Source organism: Morchella importuna (genome assembly GCF_003444635.1).
Source record: "Morchella importuna strain M04M26 chromosome Unknown Morimp01GS004, whole genome shotgun sequence".
Lineage (NCBI taxonomy): Eukaryota > Fungi > Ascomycota > Pezizomycetes > Pezizales > Morchellaceae > Morchella > Morchella importuna.
The window spans coordinates 337,330-355,632 of NW_025763401.1; the positions used below are offsets into that span (position 1 = coordinate 337,330).

The following is an 18,303-nucleotide window of genomic DNA, read 5'->3' on the forward strand; positions in this document are numbered from 1 at the left end:
AACAACATACCAGCAGCAGCCCCAACCACCAATAATAACGAAGGAATGAAAAGTTAAAAGGAAGGAAAGAAGGATAGCAGATAAACCCTGCAGCCCCTTGTTTTTGGTAGTTATGGAGTGCACGGGAATTACGATTGGCTGCAGCTGCCTGGTTGGTTCGCCCGGCACGCGTACGGGATGCAGGAGTTGGGATGGAAACTGCAGTTGTTGACAAACCTGTCTGCCTAGAAAACTCCGAGCGAGATCTCATGACGCAATCGCTATGATTGGGTGCAGTAAATCTCCGCTCCTCAGGTGCGAACAAGGAAAAGGAACCAAGGTCCCGGGGCCGGGGAACAAAGATTTGTTGATCTCAGTAAGGCTGTGACTGATACATTCTTCCCATGGACCCGGTCGGACAGACAACGACAACGTGGGTTGGTAGGATATATACTTCGAACGAGATCTTGTGATGCTGCCTGCAGCAAGGGTCAACAAACTTGACTTACTATATCGTTACTTTTCTTTTCTGGAGTGTTGGGCCCCATGACTGTGCGTAACCAAAGAGATCCCTCTTCGTGACCTAATAGTCTGTTGTACCCACATTTTCATTAAATTACTCTACAGCCTAACTATCTGTATAATCACAGGTAAAAAAAAAAGCAAAAGGCGTGAGTGGTAGAGTATAGCCCCCAAAAAAAATATTCACTCCAGTTTAAGAGTTTCTGCAGAACAGTCATATGCGCCCTACTTTTGGTTTTTACTGCGTTCGTATCCCGACAAAACAAAACAAAAAAACTAGAAATAAAAGAGGAAAATACTATCCACCCACAGTCAAATATACCTAGAGTGATAAGGAAAAAAAACCATCGATCATCAAGTAGGAGATAGTAGCGAAGCAAATAGCAACGTACCGTCTATCTCATCACGTATTGAGTCCCTAGCCTGCCATCTTAATCCTTAATTTTTAATGTTCACTAGCCTCCTGCCCGCCACTGTCTGTCTGCTTAGATTGCTTTGCTGGCGTTCGATCGCCCGAACAAACTCGAGTATACAGCGTCGACAACCGGGCTGGCAGAGATTCTCCTTCCACCGAAAAATCTCCCGTTAAGCCCTTGAATGGCTTTCTCGCCCCCTTGAACCTTTTCGAACTTAATATAAATCTCACCCTGACTATTGGGGTCTAGGGAGATATGAACAACATGGCCGTATTTGCCTTCACACTCGGTCTTTACATCGTCTTCTAGTTCTTTAATCCACGCATCACCAGTTTCTCTGATATGACGTTAACTTCCAGTATTCCGAAGATAAAAATAGGGGAGGTAGAACTTACTCGGTGGGGTCAAACATGTTCTTCAATACAACACACCTACTAGCCATGGGAACGTCAAGGGGGAGAGACTTGTGACCAGCAATCACCTTCTCGGGTAATTTCTGTTTTTGCCTCACAGGCATCTCTTTTCCACTACTTCCGTTCGTATGTGGCTTATCTGACGTGGGGGCCGGTTCGTCCTGTCTCGCAAGTTTGCGCATGAGCAAGTCCCTACTATAATTGTTAAAGTTTACTCCAGCGACATCGGTATCATCGAGAGCGCTAGCACCAGCTCCACCGGCTTTATCGTCAGCGCGACCAACACGGTCATTGCCACCACGGCCACGGTTTTCGAATGCAGAGCCCTGGAAGCCCTGGTAGCCTGAGAAACGCTGAAGCATTTGCGCGGTGGATTCGGGTGTGAACTTATCGTTTCCGAGACCAACACGGATAGGACGGCCGGCAAGGTCGAAGCCGTTCATCTTCTCAAGTGCCTCTCTTGCTTGATTAGGATCACGGTACCTAAGTGCATGGTGTTAGTATATATCTGAGAAGATAGCTTAGAAAGGGAGCTAACTGCACAAAACCATAACCCCTGCTACGACCGCTCTCCTCTTTCTGGAGCTGGACGAACTCTAGTTCTCCAAACGGTTCAAAAACGTGCTGCAAATCGCTCTCCGTAATACTAAAGTGAATATTTCCAACATAAAGTCTATGGAAAGGTACTTGGTTCGCTGTATTCTGTTCTGCCGCACTGACCCGAGCCTGTCGGTTTTTTTCTGCCTCTGTAAGCTGCGCGATGATTGGGATACCGAGAAGCTTCTGCCCGGTCAATTGGATTGCCTTAGGCACAGATGCCTCATCCTTGAATTCTACATAACCAACACTAGAAGGAATATTAGCAAAAGCTCTAGAATTCCTCTCTTTATACAGAAAACTTTTACGTACCCCTTAGATCTACCACTAACTCTGTCTTTGACGATCTGGGCTTCCTTGACTGGGCCAACCTTCTCAAAGAATGTAATCAGCTCCTTGGTCCTAAGTCTCGCAGCCAACTGTTGAACAAAAACAGTTCGACGATCACGCTCGTCTTCGGTCAACTGAGGTGAACGTGATCTGGATCCATCTGTTAGTAAAAGAACAGCTAGTGATATATGTTTGTCGAGTTTACCTAGTTCTCCTATTCCCCGCACGTCTTCTTGGGCTTCTAGATCTGCGGTCAAGGCGATCACGTCTCCCACCATCATAATAATCGCTCTCACGGCGATCGCGATCGCGGCGAGAAGAGTACCTATCATCATCCCGTTCACGGGACCGGTGCCTGTAGCGCGATGAGGAGTAATCATAGTCATCACGTTCGTCGTAATAGGAATCCCTACGGCCAGTGCGACGTCTATTGAAAAGATCGGATGTTTGTAAGTACGTGATTGTCGCGCATAACATTCCTTGATGATGGGGGGAATAAGGCTCAAGCTCAGGCACTCACCTATCACTGTCTCTACTTGCTCTTCGCTCGCGATGGCGCTCGCTTCTTGGGCTCCTGTCGTCGCCCCTATGATCGCGATCCCTATCGTCCCTATCACGTCTGGATGAAGAAGACTTGACGCTTCCACCGCCGTTCCGATCTGGTTTCGGAGAAGAAAAGGCACTGTTTTGATGATCTGGCTGCTTAGGTTTATTGCTCTCTGAGGCTTCGAGGAGGGCTTCTACGTCTAGTCCCGACATGATTGTCTATTTCTCTTGCTCTCTTCGTAGGTCTATTGATGGGGCGATTCTCTTGGGGGGATTATTCACTGGAACACGAGGGCAAAGACAAAGGTGTTAGGTAATTCCCCTGTGAGCGGGCAGAAGGAGAAAGCGGTGAACTCGAACCCTTTTCTTCAAACAATCTTTGTAGCCGATATGCGGATAGAGAATTCACCGGTTAGTCGGTGAGTGGATTCGTTGTATGTTATCGAAGTATGTGATGAGTGTGATGAAGATGATGAATGGAAAAGAAGGCGATCAGGATGCTGGCTGGCAGACAGGGGTTGAGCAAGGGGGAAGTCGAGGCGAAAACTTCAAAAAAAAGTCTGTGATTTGGTGATATCCAAGAAGACAGAGACTATAGAAATATTACTGTGAGAAAAATGTCTTTAGATGATATACGGTACTTCTGAGGCGGTTTCTCATCTTCCCATGCATATTCAATTATATCGATTTGTGTAACCAATGATCCTTAGGAATCAAATCAGATAAGGGTGCAAGAGCGCTTAATCTTTGCTGTTGACTAAAAAGCAGTCCCAGGCCACAATCAGATTACAATCTCTCTGCCAAGACAGCTACCACACACTCTCTCAGATCCACCAAAAAAAGATCTCCACCAAACAACTTGACTACCACCCTTCACGATCACGACAACCCGAGAGACCATTGCGGCTACCAGAGTTTTATGTACGTCAGATAATAACTCCTTCAGGTGTTAGAAATTTCGAAATCGCCCCGCCATTTTTGCTAATTTTCGAAAAAAATTTACAGAACCCAGCTTAATATCCAGCAAAATGTCTGATAACGGTGAAGTTGAGGTCGCCTCGGCCAACTACTCTGTCCTCCCCAAGGAGGTTACCGAGGAGATTGGTAGCATCAAGCTTTTCAACAAGTGGAGCTACGAGGATGTTGAGATCAGGGATATCTCGTTGACGTAGGACCTCCCCCCCGACTGCTTCTCCAGATTCGCGGGAAGGCGATGTTTTATGAGATGGATGGGTGGATGGAGGGTGGTGGAATGCAAGGTTCAATGGGCAGGATGGAAGCATAATGGAAGGAAGCCGCGGGATGGAAAGAAGCATAGGAGGAAAGGCAGACCTTTGAAACGGATGGAAAGCTGACATGAAATTGTCAATACACAGCGACTACATGAACATCCGTAACCCGGTCTACCTCTCTCACTCCGCTGGCCGCTATGCCGTAAAACGTTTCCGCAAGGCTCAGTGCCCCATCATTGAGCGTCTCACCAACTCTTTAATGATGAACGGTCGCAACAACGGAAAGAAGCTCCAGGCTGTCCGTATCGTTGATCACGCTTTCTCAATCATCCACCTCATGACCGACCAAAACCCTGTTCAGGTCGCTGTTGATGCCATTGTCAACTGCGGTCCCCGTGAAGATTCAACCCGTATTGGTTCTGCCGGTACCGTCAGGAGACAGGCTGTCGATGTTTCTCCCCTCAGGAGGGTTAACCAGGCCATCGCTCTGTTGACTATCGGAGCGAGGGAGGCGTCATTCAGGAACGTTAAGAGCATCGCTGAGTGCTTAGCTGAGGAGCTTATCAACGCTGCCAAGGGGTCATCCAACTCTTACGCCATTAAGAAGAAGGACGAGCTCGAGCGGTACGCAAAAGCCTTTTTTTCAAACATCTCCTACCTAGGATTTCAAGCTGATTTGTTTGTCCAAACTATAGTGTCGCCAAGTCCAACCGTTAAGGAATTACTTGGTTTGGTGTTCGGGGATGGGGTCGGTATAAATAAAAAAAAATCGAAATCAAGACGGGCAGGCAGGAATAAAAAAAGTTTTAAAGGCGAAATCATGTCGAAATGTGCTTTTTTTCTTCTTCCTCTATCCCCTGCTTTGTACCAGTACGGTTGGGGCACCTGTACTGATACAGTTGAAACAAAAAATAAAGCCTTTCTCTTTCTTGGGTTGTCAATCTGTGGGTTCTTTTTTGTAGGTCGCGGTTCTGTGTTTATATTTAAGTGACTTTTCTTTCTCTTTCGTTCTGTGCATGCATGTGATTATTACCAGATTATCATCCCGGATCAAATTTGGATGTAGTTTGTGTTTGGCCCTTTCCGTAAATCTTATATTTGGGTGTCATCCATCAGTTGATTGGCCCATCTGATTACAATTAACCTTAGCAACATACATATATGTACATGTAGTGAGGTTATTGCTTAGGAAACCGGAGACTACTCTATTATTAAGTAAACAACGGATGTAGCATCTTCGGGCTGTTTATTAAAGGAGCTCTAGTAGAGTGGGGGGTCACTCATGTGGGGAGTATTCATTGCAAGCCTGGAAAGATGAAACAAAGAGTTAGTGATGGTGAATTTCGCTACCAAATACCCTCAAGGCAATTTTACATTGTAGTCAGTATGCTCGTGGGTAGAATGAATTTAAGTAACAACTTATAATGTATTGGTAAAAAAAAATGCGCATCATGATTTGAGCCTAGATTTAAGCTTACAAAAGTTTTTCATGCTTCTATAAGTCATACCAAAGAGATTACAAGTAAGTTAGCTACTATTGACAACATAACATGAAGCTAGAAGAAGACAGCACACTAAACCCCCAGAGCTAGAGAGGTAGAGGGTTTTAAGCTTCAAGGGCCGTTGCGTCATAGCTTATGACTCGCTCCTTGAGACCCTGCGGACTGCGGTCTTGGCATCATCACTGGCTACATACATATTTACACTTGGAGTTGATGCCCTGGGGTTTACTTCAGAGCTCAGGGGTATAATAATAAAAGAAAGTGTGTAGAGTATATGTAATTACATGTACATGTATAGCGCCGGAAAGGTTGGTGGGATTGCAGGGTGATTCATCAGGCTGCGCGGTGGTGACTCTTTCTGGCAGGTGTGGTGTTAATACGTATGTGTAGCGGAGAAAAATTAAAATAGCGTACATAGGTATCCCAAACTCAAATCACAGAGTGCGCAATTTTTCTTGGGCAAATATGGAGAGTTATTGCAAGATATTGCTTAAATGTGTGCACATGTCATTATTCTGACCGACCGAATTCACTTCCCAAGGCTACGTGTACTCATAATTGACAGGTAATGGTAACAGTATCATCCCTAACCCTATTCTCGAGTCAGACTTTATACCCGCAGAGCAACATCTTACATGTATGTAGCCCTAGAGTTCAATGATTAGACCGCATGTAGAGTACTCTGCCTACTCTAGATGCTAAACTACAGGTTAGAGTAATTGTACTTCAGGGCTACATGTACTCAGGGTTTTGCTAAATGTACATGTAGTGCATTAGGTACATGTAGCTATATCTCCTTGCAGCAAGTAGAGTTTGTGATATGGTGGCATACGGAAGTGGAACAATTGTGGCTGCAATAGGGCCTCATGGGCCAATAAGAGGACCCATTTCTAGCCATTCTGCTGCATTACTGCCACGGATCATTCAGGTTTGCTTTTCTGGGGTATAAATGGGTATAATACTGTTCCACCCTGTTCAGTCTTGGCGCATTTTACATACAAAAATCTACAATATCAACTTGCTAAGGCTTTTCAACCCAGATAGATATCGAAAATTTGCAAAGATATAACTAAACATCATCTCTTGAACTAGAGTTCTATCTTTCCGCTTTTTTTTTTACCATTTTTCGTGGCAAAGACTTAAGCGATTGACATTTCGTTGCGATCCGCTACCTTTAAGCGTGGGCGCACCATATGTACTATGACTAAGCCACAATGTTGATCTGTTGGCTTATCGCGGTGAATGCAGTGCTTTAGATATCCGTTTGTTCTATTCTTCACTACATTGAGTATTGTTATTATATTAGCCAGTGATAGAAAAAAACATCACATCACAGTTCATCACACGAGCACCTTATATGTTGCACATTTTATTTTGAGCCTCAATAGCCATTGTCTACAACATCACCATACATAATGGAAACCACCAACACCTCGGAAATGGATCCCCAGCCTACTGTTAAGACCCATATCACGCCTGAGATACATGTCCATTCTAACATCATATTCAGGAATCCGCCCGCCGTATTGTCCCCAAGTTTTCGAGCTTCAAACCATTAAAAGAAGATTCACCTCCGGCTTCTCTAGCACCAAAGGACGAAACGAAAGGCAATCGACAAGAACACCACGAGAACCGGAGCCACAGAGAACACCGGAAGCACCGCTCAGGGAGTGGGGATAGAAGAGGAGATAGGAAGAAAGATAAAGATAGGAAGAGAGACCCCGACGAAAGGCGTCGTGACCGTGACAAAGAGAGGGACAGGGGCCGAGATCATGGCAGTGGACGAGAACATCAGCACCGAGATAAAGATCGAGAACATCGCCGTCACCATCATCGTAGATCAACCTCCCCTTCTAGAAATACCACTACTATAGCGGTTCAAAGGACGCGCTCGCCTTCTCCGGACTCATGGGACGCGCCGAAAAAACAATACTACATTGATACACGCGGCGACCCTTCAAACATCACTTATGGCACTATATATCGCTATGAAATCCCAGACTACCGTCGCCACGGGTCCGGGTGTGTGGTAGGTTTAAGCCCGGATATCCGGATTGATAGGGAAAAGGGGGATGGGAAGGGGCTTGTCCTGACATCCAAAAAAGATATAAAATTTTCTGGGGGTGGCAAAAGCTCAAGATATACCTATGCAAGAAATGATAATGACGGTGTGAAAATGTTGCGAATTAAGCAGGACGGGGGGAGTGATGATAAAGCATTTGAGGCGGGCTTGGATTTTGTGCCAATATCGTCAAAATTGAAGGGGAAGAAGAGAAAAAATCACCCAGGTGCAGAAAGTGAAAGCTCAGAGGAAGACGACAACCATTACCGGTCACTTGAAGGGCTAAAAAAGGTTGGCACAAAGCCGGAGGATCGGGATCTAGAGTATGCGTCTTCCACAGACTCGGATAAAGATTTTGTCACCTCCAGTGAATGGATTGATCGCAGACGGAACAGCGAGCTCATCAAGAAGGTCGATGCGAATCCTCGGGATGTCGATATTTGGATGGAATATGTAAACCACCAAGACACACTTCTAAGTAGCAGCGGGCGGAAACCGAAACTTGCTGAGAGAAGAAGTATCGGGGAAGTTAAACTTGATATTCTAACCAAGGCTTTAGAAAAGTGCCCAGGGGATGAAAGGTTACTGGTAAAATATATGGGTGTTGCCGAAACCCTTTGGGACCCCAAAAGACTTCTTTTAAAGTGGCAGCAAATACTCAAAGAAAATTCTGCAATTATTGGGCTGTGGACAAAATATATCAATTTTCGTCAAACAGACTTTCAGAGCTTTACTTATCCAGAAGGCATCAAATCCTTCACCGAATGTCTGGTTGTACTTCGTTCAGCGGTGTTTCGTTTAGGGAAAAACGATACGGGATCAGCAGAAAAAGAGAAGCTCGAAGACATAATTCTCTACGTATTCCTACGAGCAACCTTATTCATGCGTGAAGCTGGATATGTGGAACTTGCCATAGCGTCTTTCCAGTGCATGCTAGAGCTAAATGTTTTTAACCCGCTAATCACACCGCCACCAAACACCGAAGTAGCCCACGAACAGCTCCTGGGAAAGCTCGAAGAGTTCTGGGACAGTGAAGTTATACGCATTGGAGAGCCAGGTGCTAAAGGTTGGGCAGCATATGTAATTTCAGGCGGTAACGGTGATATCCCGGAACCCCGAGAAGAAAAGCTTTTTTCGGGGCCATTGGATCATCGAGATATATTTGGTTCATGGATGGACGACGAGGAGGAAAGGCTGGCATTATCTATGATGCCCGCAAGGACTACCGACGAGGTAGAAGAGGATGATCCCTATCGTGTTATACTATTTTCAGATTTCAAAGCTCTCATGTTTTGCTTTTCGGTCGGTGCAGTGCGGCGAAAGATTGTTGATGCATTTTTGACTTTTTCAGACCTGACACCGGCGAGGCCTGTTTCCTCAAACTCGCCAGGCGTAACGGACACGTTTTTGAGGAATGATATGAGTTCCATGGAGGAATGGTATCTGGATGAGTGGTTTTGGCCAAAGAGTTCGGATGAGGCCATAGACTCAAAAATAATCACTTATTTAGGGGGACTGTCGATGGAGCCGGAACGAAAGACTGGCCTGTCCAAAGGCAATCCATTCGGGTTTGGGTTAAAAAATTATCCGATTGGGCAAGCCTCCCTCTTTACTTGGGAATCTATCAATTGGAGCCAAAACGTCAAAGGAGTGGATGCAGCATTTGTAGGTAGAACCTTAAAGATGCTTGTTGACGGTTTCGAGGATGAAAAACTGGCAACCTACTACCTAGCCTGGATATCACGAAACCAGCCTGAAAGGTATGTATCACTTAGATGTACCTATTAGCAGGAAGCTGACACAAAATAGTGTCACAAAGGTCGCAAAGGCCCTATTAAAGAAATTTAGGACTAGTTTACTTCTTTGGAATGGTTTTGCGCAGGTTGAATGGCAGGATGGCAAAGTTGACGCCGCACGGAATATCTTTACGACCACACTGGGAATGAGCCAAGGTTTTCCGGAAGCAAGTAGGCGGGATGCAATTCTGCTGTGGAGAACCTGGGCGTGGAAAGAGCTCGAGGATCCGCCACAAACACTTCGTATTCTTCTCTCCATAGAATCTGGGAAGCTGCTTCCAGAAGATAAGAATAGTTTTAGCCCGAAAAATATACAGCCAGCATTGTTGTTGAAGGCTAGAAGAGTGAGTGTGTCAGGCCTGTTGACTGAAAATTACTAACGATCTTTCTGGCACCATAGTATCTGGATGATCAGCAGAACCTTATGATGTCAATGGGACACAATCACCATGCAGTTATATACGTCGAAGTCCGGGCTCTTCTTGAATATCTTTCTCATGATCAGGATATATCCATCGCATTGTCGATTTTTGATACATTCATGGAAGAGCTTGAGCGGCGGGATCTTACTGGGCCAGAATCAGTTGTGCATGAACTCTGTCTTATGGCGAAAGCGCAGATGTTGTATTACCACGCAAGGACGGCGAAGATGTTTAAAATGAAAATTATGAGAGAAGTTTTAGAGCAGGCTGTTAGGCTGTTTCCGAATAACACTGTTTTCATGGGATTGTATGCCTGGAATGAAGGAAAGACAAAGATCGAGAATAAGGTCAGGACTTTGGTGAGGGACGTAGTACTGAAGGAAGGAAGGGAAACAGTTTTGGGGTGGGTTTTTGCTATCTGGGCGGAGTTGAGAATGACGGGAATTGGCGGAGGATATAGCCCACATGCAGTAAGATCGTTATTCGAGCAGGCAGTAGAGTGCAATCGGTATGCTTTTCGGTAGACCCGCATATATTTGTGTAGCAAACTAACCAGCATTTGGGCAGAACTAAATCTAATATCGGGCTATGGATAACCTATGTAAACTTCGAACTGAGAGAGAAAGAGCCAAGGAGAGCCAAGGAAACGCTGTTCAGGGGGATACAATGCTGCCCATGGTCAAAAAGTTAGTGATAAGAATCTTACCTTGAAGCATCATGCTAACAAAATCGTAGATTTGGTGCTCTTAGCGTTCAAAAAGTTACGCCCGGTATTAGGGTTTGAAGAAATGCGGAAGATTTTGTCCATCATTTCGTCAGAAAAGGAGTTGAGGGTGCATGATGTAACAGAATTAGAGGATATAATCGGGGAGATGAGCGAAGCTCAACGGGAGCGACTTGGGGGAATGGGGGGACCGCACTTTCTCAGTATACCTGATGATATTTCTGAGGATGAGCATATGCAGGAGGATTGAGAAATGAGTTGTTGGTCAAATACATTTGATATAACATGTAGCTCTGAGCTTGATTCTACCAATTTTGTTCACGCATGTGAAGCCACATAATGTATGCAATAAAGACTCGCCAGTTTACAACCATACTCTACTACTACAGCCTCTAACTGATGGAATGAAAATGTCTCCCCCCCCCAAAAAAAAAAAAAAAAAAAAAAAAAAAAAACCTGTGATCTAACCAAACTGTTCCTCCGATATCTAGGAAAATATGGAATTGAGTTTTTCGTGTTTGGTTTATTCAAGATGCGGTTTATTCCAGATTATTTTCCCGAACTCCCCAAAAACTTTGGGCTTTTTTTGGTATTGGCGCTTATTCAATAAAATCTCAGCATTGTCAGATTATGGTTGCCTAAAAAAATACATGTATGTAGTACAGGACCTTTTCAAAACCACCAATGTGCCCAAAGTAGCTGTGGGCCAGGACATCCGAACAGGCCTTACTACGGTACGATACTGAAATGCAGTGCATGTATACCATGTACGAAAAAACTCGTTCAGATAGCGTTTTTCATTTTCTAACTCTATGGCGGCAATCTTCTGCATACAAAGTACAACTCAAGCAACCCAAACTCTCAACCACAGCTCTCAACCTCACAACCTCACAACCTCATAACGTCACAACATCACAACCCCGCTTCCCCTTCTCATATAACACCCATCGTCTCTCCCTTAAAAAAAATAGGGTGAGAGTTCACGAACACCTAAACCGCTACACTCTCCTGTTTTAATCAGCAAACCTTTAACCAAGGCCGAAATGACTACAGAATTGGACCATATGGCCGTGGTCACAACTGAGATTTGTGTTTCTCTGGAAAGATATCCAGAAGAAGCAGCAGATAGAATTGGTCTTTGTGATGAATACTTGACGAGGTAAGGGGTGTAATCTATTTTATCAAAGCCGCTGATGGAATAAGTACTAACTCTTCTATTTATTTTAGAATCGGGACCGAAACAAATACCCATATCGAGTGTGACAAGAAGGGAAATGCCCTCTTCATCCATGGCGGGCCTAAGGACGTCAAAAAGGCGTATGCTGAGCTCCATGAGCTGCTGAAACGTCTCAGTATTTCCAAAACGGATGCTCCCATCGTTGATGAACTCGCCGAAGAAGAAGTAAAGCTTCTGGGGAAAGAATTCCTTGATGGCGTCGTTTTTCGCAAATTCAACGACGGAAGTATCTTGCAGGAGAACACTTCCAACACCTATGTCCTAGATCCAATTCATACGGATAAGTTTGAGAATGGAAATGACAGGATCTGTGCTAGCGGCATGTGGGATATGAAGAAATTTGTTGAATGGAAGTTTGTTCCTGAAGTAACCCGCGAAGCTAGTAAAGTTTTGATGGCGCAGTTAAGGCGACTACCACTAGAAACAGAGGATTATTTCAAGCTGGAGGTACCAAATACTCATATATCCATAAGGGGTGTTTATATACTTACAAACTTGTATAGATGAGTATCGGGAAAGTGATTTTTTACGAAAATTCCAACAATTATCCACTTGATGGTGCAAAATTCGCCGTCAACGATTTCTGTCACCTCAGAGAAACTGTGTCTTCTTTTCGCAAATGTCTGGATGCATGCCTGATCGAACACTTGGGAGACATTCTACCAAAACTCAGATATAATAGAGAAGGAAACACTTTTAAAACCGTCAAGATCCGACACATTGTGGGACATAAAGATGGGAATTCTTACGCGAATGTCTGGTCGCTTGATATACTTGAGGGAGGGAAATATGCCGGTAGTAAGTCTCCTTCACCAACCTCGAGGTGGAAGTTGCTGATAATATTAGAAAAATCGAGGCCGCTTGAACTCAACAAAGTACGCGTGTTTAAAAGGAGTCCATTCTCGGCCACTATTCACAACCCAGCCAAGGCATTTGATTTCAAACTTTCAATCATTGCTAACGCCCGCGAATGTACCGCGAGTACACAGGAAATTGAAGAACGCATTAGTCGGACCTACAGGTATTCAACCAAAAGAGGACTTTTAGTCAATTCTGAGGTTGAACGTAACCACGGATATAAGCCCTTGGTCCTTGCAGAGTCTAGAACTTTCAAGGAAACCACCTGGATCCGTGGGAACATCAAGGTTTCTATCCTTGAAGTGGAAGATGGACCTGAAAGCGTGTTTGAGGTCAAAGTACAAAATAACCAATTGAAAGAGTACTTACGCGAAAGTCCTAGGGAGGTTCCACTGGACTATGTCATCGCAACGGTGAAGGAACTTTTTGAGGCTATAGAAGAAATTAGGGACGAACTCAATATTTTCTCTAGCTCAAAATATCCAGAGGATTTCTTGCTTAAACCGGGTCAAAAATCAGAGGATAGACCCAGATATTCTGCAAGGGGAGCAGGAAATATATTTTCTGATGTCGATGCCGAGAATGAATTGCGAAATTCATCTCTAGTTCATCGAACCAAGTACACAACAACTGAGCAAATTCCTGATATAATTCCGCCCAAAAGGCTCAACCACAGCTCCCAGAGGACCTCTCCTCGGAGCTCATCATTTTGCGACTCTCCAAGCTTGGGAACTGTAAAGCCATATGCTACTTGGGAGGAGGGCCTTATCAAGGACGGGTTTGATTTGAAAACCCCAATTCTTATGCCCACCAAGATTCACTCTCGGATACACCCATCAACTCACGACAAATCATCTCCAACAGTGCCCGAATTCCTCGGTGAATATGACCATACGACTAGTCCCAGCCCAGTGCCGGTGAAATCCGTCAGGAGAAACGAAATTTCCAAAGCACAAACACGTGATTTGTCTCCATATGATATAGGCCGTGCCATGGAAACATCAGAGAAACCACCTTCATATCGCGGTAATTCATACCCTACCAGACCAGCCAATCTATCAGAAAGGCTTCCTGATGATGTCTTATTTGACATGCCTGATGCTGGGATTAGTGGGGACTCCCCTCAAGATGTCAAGTATTCGTCAACGCATGATATGATGGACCTATCCAGCACGAAGAAAATTGACTTTTTCGGGAGCATCGACCCCTCAGCCGATGATGGCGAACAATCGGTTTCATGCAGCCCAATCAGCAGGTATCACTATCACGACGAGGACCTACTTCTCTTTAGTTAGATGTATGACTGTTTCATTGGTCGTCAAGAATAGAGTGATAGTATCCTGTTCTCTTAAAAGAAAGAAAAACCCATTTTATTGTGGGTAGAATTTAAATCAGCTCTGCACAAAGGTTTTCAATAGAAGTGACTTATAAATCTTTTATCGGGACTTTTTATTTATTCATCAAAGATATATCATTAACTACATCACTTCGCCTGCCCCCGCTGTGTATTAAAAGAAATACTAAAACTGTCAACTCAATGCACGTTTACAGTCCTTCTATGAATGCAATTACTTAGAATAGATTCGGGGAAATATGAATAAATCATATAGTACCACCGATAAGCCAAAATATAGACCTCGCCCAAATATTAATTAAATAAAACATGCGTCCGCAAGATTATATTGCATGGACCCCTTTCCCAGACCAGGCTCTCATTCTAGATAGAAGCTTATATATAAGGTCCTTGTAAATACAATACATGTATTTACTTTTGAATAAGGGTTTAAGTACATAATTGTATTTAACGTACATATAAGTACATGTATCTACATGTATGTAAGTATGTAATGTTAATTATACATAGAGTACATGTAGTCAATTAATGAATTAAACAAAAACATTCTTGATTCGTTGATGACGAGTGATACTATATGATGCATTGCGATAAGATAAGGATGTGATAGCGGGGAACTTATTTAGCTTAAGCTTTATCCTTTGATTTACTCTTGGCACTCTTGTAAATCAAGCCAATCATCACCAGTAGATTTAGTCACGTGACCAGAGAATTTCCACATCGCGACCCGTAAAGCATGGCACTTCAGCCCATTCCTAAGCATCTAGCTGGAGTATCACTACACAACTTTATAACCAGGCTTATAAATTCATGAGAAGGTTGCATATCTCTGACTCACATCCTCCAAAGAGTCTCTTGATCCCATAGTTAAAACCTCAAACCACATCCCTAACGACTACTCGCGCCGAATAAATGCACGAAATCATCACCCTACAACTAGGGCACCAAGCTAACTACTTAGGAACTCACTTCTGGAACACTCAAGTAAGCAAAGCTCCTGGGGCAATTGAACAACCTGGTAGCTAACTCAAACATCCTCTAGGAGTCATATTTCACATACACTGAAGATGCAACTCCCAGTCCCATTGATCATGACGTACACTTTCGCCCGGGTATCGGAGTCGGTGGGGTGGAAACATATACACCAAGGACCCTGATTTACGACCTAAAGGGTATATAGTCTCAAGAAGGATATTGGAATTATCTATCATGATTTAATTCTCGCTGACTTTTTCTGGTGAAACAGGTGGATTTGGGTCCATGCGAAAGATAAATGCGCTTTATGATCAAATGGAGGAAACTGTAGGGGGGATCCCTCAGGGACTATGGTGGGAATACGTATCAATCTGCTTTTACGAAATGGGTCTCGTGCTGAGATTTGCTTGCGTGGATTAGGGATCGTGGGACCACTATACAAAGAGAGACCCCCATCGAACCAATTGAGTACCAGAAAAACCTCGAAGCTGTGAGCATCTAAATCTTGCTCTCCGAAACCCCCACATGTATTCACAATTGCGAGATGTTACGTTTAGGGACTTCCGGCTCCCGAGCTAGACACGCCATCAGTCCGCTACTGGAGTGACTTTAATAGAGTATATTATCACCCACGATCATCTATTCAAATCAGTGAGTATGAGCTCGATTCGAAGGTTATGCCTCTCAAGGGATTCGGCCTAGGAAAGGCTCTTTTCCATGACTTGCACATGGAGCATGACTTGATCGATAGGGACTTCAGGTTATTTGCAGAGGAGTGCGACCAAATGCAGGGCATCCAAATCATGACTTCTACCGATGATGCTTGGGGTGGATTTGCCTCAGAATATGTTGCTGCTCTAAGAGACGAGTACTCCAAAGCCTCCATAGTGACTTGGGGGTTGGAAGGTAGAGATAAGGTTCCCAGGGTGAGTTTGCTAATGTTATTGTCGATTTTACTATCCCCCACCATCAAATTAATTGCCTTTTATCCTTGATTCGCAGTCACTCGTTTTCTTTTTTTTTTTATCTAAGATTCGGATGGAAGTTTATACTAGAACGAGCACCTCGTATTCCAAGATTAAGCCAGTCAAGACTGACCGTAAATAGGAACAGGAGATCAAGCGAACAGTTGATCTCGCGTACTCTCTATCAGGGATAGTCCCACTGACATCTCTTTACATCCCTCTTCGAAGCCCTCCCCCCAAATTGCACATTATCTCACAATGGACAATTCCTCAAAATGGCATGTGAGCGGGTTATTATCAGTAGCACTTGAGACCTGCATTTTACCTACTCGTATTCGGGATAGTGATAGCTCTGGTAGATTGGGAAGTTTGGGTGATATGGCTGCTCTACTCAATGTCAGCGGGAGTCAGAAGATTACCAACCTTACCATGTCTATCCACGATATGGAAGAAAAAAAATCGGACGGCACGCCGCTGCCACCAGCATCCAGCTCGCCGCGGGACTCGGCATCAAAGATTGAACTCTCTTGGGACTCGAGTAACACCAGGGTTAGAGGGAAAAAAACCGATGGTGATGGACACGTCTTTGCAGAAGCGGAAGTTATGAGAGGATTCGATGAGAAGCAGGTTATGGAAGAGACGGCAGCTGCTTCTCGGACAGTTGGATTGGCACATGATCGGCGTGACGCTATTCTCGGAAGGTAAGGCCCTTTTTCTTTTGATTTCGCTGCCTCCATAGCTTCCCCCGGGTGTTTCTTGCCCTTTTCTGTTCACAGCGCCGAAAAAGCCACAAGTTCTTTCTTCCCCCAGCCACTGAGAGGCTTGGTTTTCCAGCATTCAATTTTTATTTTTGATGTTTCTTTGTTTTATATCTTGTTGCCCCATAATGCCATAGAATGGAGTGGTGGGCGTTGTGTTCAGGCTACATCAGCTCAGCAACGTGCATGTCAGTACACAAGCACTATCTATCTAGCCCTACAGCAGCGTTGCTTTCTTTTTCCTGTTCCTTCCAGGATCATCTTCACCCCGCACTGTATAATGCAACCTCTCTTCATCAATCACTGACGGTTATATAGTTATCTCACGCAGTTTACATACCCAATAATCGACAGTTTCCCCGCCATCTTTTCTTCGCGTGTTCTTGACAGATCAGTCCTTGACAGGCCTTGCGTTGGCAGGATTACCACCAAACTCACAACATCATCCAAAACAATCTCGCGATTGAAGAATGTCAAAGATCTCGTGTCACGAATAGTTGGTGTTGATGAAAGAGAGGCTCTTTTAAACGACTTAGGGGAGTTTGCGGAAGCTTATGAGGAGGGATACAACAGTGGGTCTGACGATGACGACGATTAGTTAGAGTCCTTGCATAACAATTTAAATTTCTTAGGGAAGCTCGGCTATGTGATAAAAGCTTGTGTAGAGCTGCTAAAACCTATATATAGCACCCACCCTCGCAATGCACGCCTTCTAAACTCCTCTGTACTCAGTAGGAAGCATACTAATCATCATTGCTGCCCTCATGACATGTATTTCAGCCTAGAATGAGAATCTAATAAAGTAAAAAAAAATCGCCTTTTGTGTTGTCTCAGGAATCAGCCAGAACTTAAGCCGTGAAATAACAATACATAGGTACCAGTCAGATACCTTGGGTAATGGGGTGAAATTTTCTTTCGTTACACCGCAAGGTTCAGAGACAATTAAGCGGATGAGAACGACTTTTCAGAATGATAAGAAGAAACCTGTTCATAGAGTAGAGCGAAGAATGTTGATTCCTTCCCATGTTGCTGTTAAGCTTGTACATAAGATCTTTACCCATTTTGGGAATTCTACCCAACCAAGGGCAAACCAAAAGAGGAGTCGGGTTATGTAGGTACAGCATCTATGCACTCTACATACCTGCCAAACGTGCAGTTATCCGTTTCCTCAAACCAGTGAGGAGAGATAGAAACATCGCCAATCGGGCGTTGACTGCAGGTCTCAACTGTAACTATGTTCCGCCCTGTGCCTCCCTCGCTTGATCCATTTCTTTTTTTAGAATAGTATATTTCTTTTCCAGAATCATAGAACCCTGCAACCAATGACGCTGATTACCACGCCCACCAAAAATACAAAGATGCAAGTAAGTAAACCGTTCCCATATCCATGTCATGCACGTTGATCGGGAAGGGAAGAACAATCGGGCTACTATCACATCCGGCCCGGCACTGAGACACCTGGAGGACGCCGCCGCCCATGCCACAAACAAAAACCCTCATCGATCAATGGACTTTGAATTATTTACAGATCGCCTATTCAGTAGGGGATTTGGAAAATTTGACGAGCGGATGAGAAAGTGCAATGTGTACTGTAGTAAGTAGTTTCACTTTTGGA

At 44.3% G+C, this 18,303-nt stretch overlaps 5 protein-coding genes across 5 annotated transcripts; 4 read left to right on the top strand and 1 right to left on the bottom strand.

Annotated features, from left to right (window-relative positions):
• Positions 1 to 986: 986 nt before the first annotated feature.
• LAJ45_02230 (uncharacterized protein) lies at positions 987 to 3,016 on the bottom strand (the record flags this gene model as incomplete). The annotated part of the gene is made up of 7 exons (XM_046111822.1): positions 987 to 1,121; positions 1,182 to 1,254; positions 1,313 to 1,813; positions 1,869 to 2,177; positions 2,240 to 2,407; positions 2,463 to 2,684; positions 2,778 to 3,016. 7 exons carry the CDS (start codon positions 3,014 to 3,016, stop codon positions 987 to 989), a joined length of 1,647 nt encoding a protein of 548 aa, XP_045974722.1.
• Positions 3,017 to 3,831: 815 nt separating this feature from the next.
• On the top strand, positions 3,832 to 4,752 carry LAJ45_02231 (uncharacterized protein; the record flags this gene model as incomplete). Its single annotated transcript, XM_046111823.1, has 3 exons — positions 3,832 to 3,971; positions 4,180 to 4,659; positions 4,731 to 4,752. The coding sequence occupies 3 exons, from the start codon at positions 3,832 to 3,834 to the stop codon at positions 4,750 to 4,752; spliced, it is 642 nt and encodes a 213-aa protein (XP_045974723.1).
• A 2,200-nt stretch (positions 4,753 to 6,952) lies between these two features.
• Positions 6,953 to 10,791, top strand: LAJ45_02232 (uncharacterized protein; the record flags this gene model as incomplete). Its single annotated transcript, XM_046111824.1, has 6 exons — positions 6,953 to 6,994; positions 7,048 to 9,359; positions 9,409 to 9,739; positions 9,796 to 10,325; positions 10,385 to 10,503; positions 10,553 to 10,791. 6 exons carry the CDS (start codon positions 6,953 to 6,955, stop codon positions 10,789 to 10,791), a joined length of 3,573 nt encoding a protein of 1,190 aa, XP_045974724.1.
• Positions 10,792 to 11,584: 793 nt separating this feature from the next.
• LAJ45_02233 (uncharacterized protein) lies at positions 11,585 to 13,931 on the top strand (the record flags this gene model as incomplete). The annotated part of the gene is made up of 4 exons (XM_046111825.1): positions 11,585 to 11,700; positions 11,769 to 12,225; positions 12,282 to 12,576; positions 12,625 to 13,931. 4 exons carry the CDS (start codon positions 11,585 to 11,587, stop codon positions 13,929 to 13,931), a joined length of 2,175 nt encoding a protein of 724 aa, XP_045974725.1.
• A 971-nt stretch (positions 13,932 to 14,902) lies between these two features.
• LAJ45_02234 (uncharacterized protein) lies at positions 14,903 to 17,286 on the top strand (the record flags this gene model as incomplete). The annotated part of the gene is made up of 8 exons (XM_046111826.1): positions 14,903 to 14,974; positions 15,033 to 15,162; positions 15,237 to 15,318; positions 15,386 to 15,455; positions 15,523 to 15,891; positions 16,073 to 16,212; positions 16,281 to 16,631; positions 17,007 to 17,286. 8 exons carry the CDS (start codon positions 14,903 to 14,905, stop codon positions 17,284 to 17,286), a joined length of 1,494 nt encoding a protein of 497 aa, XP_045974726.1.
• Between the last annotated feature and the right edge of the window lie 1,017 nt (positions 17,287 to 18,303).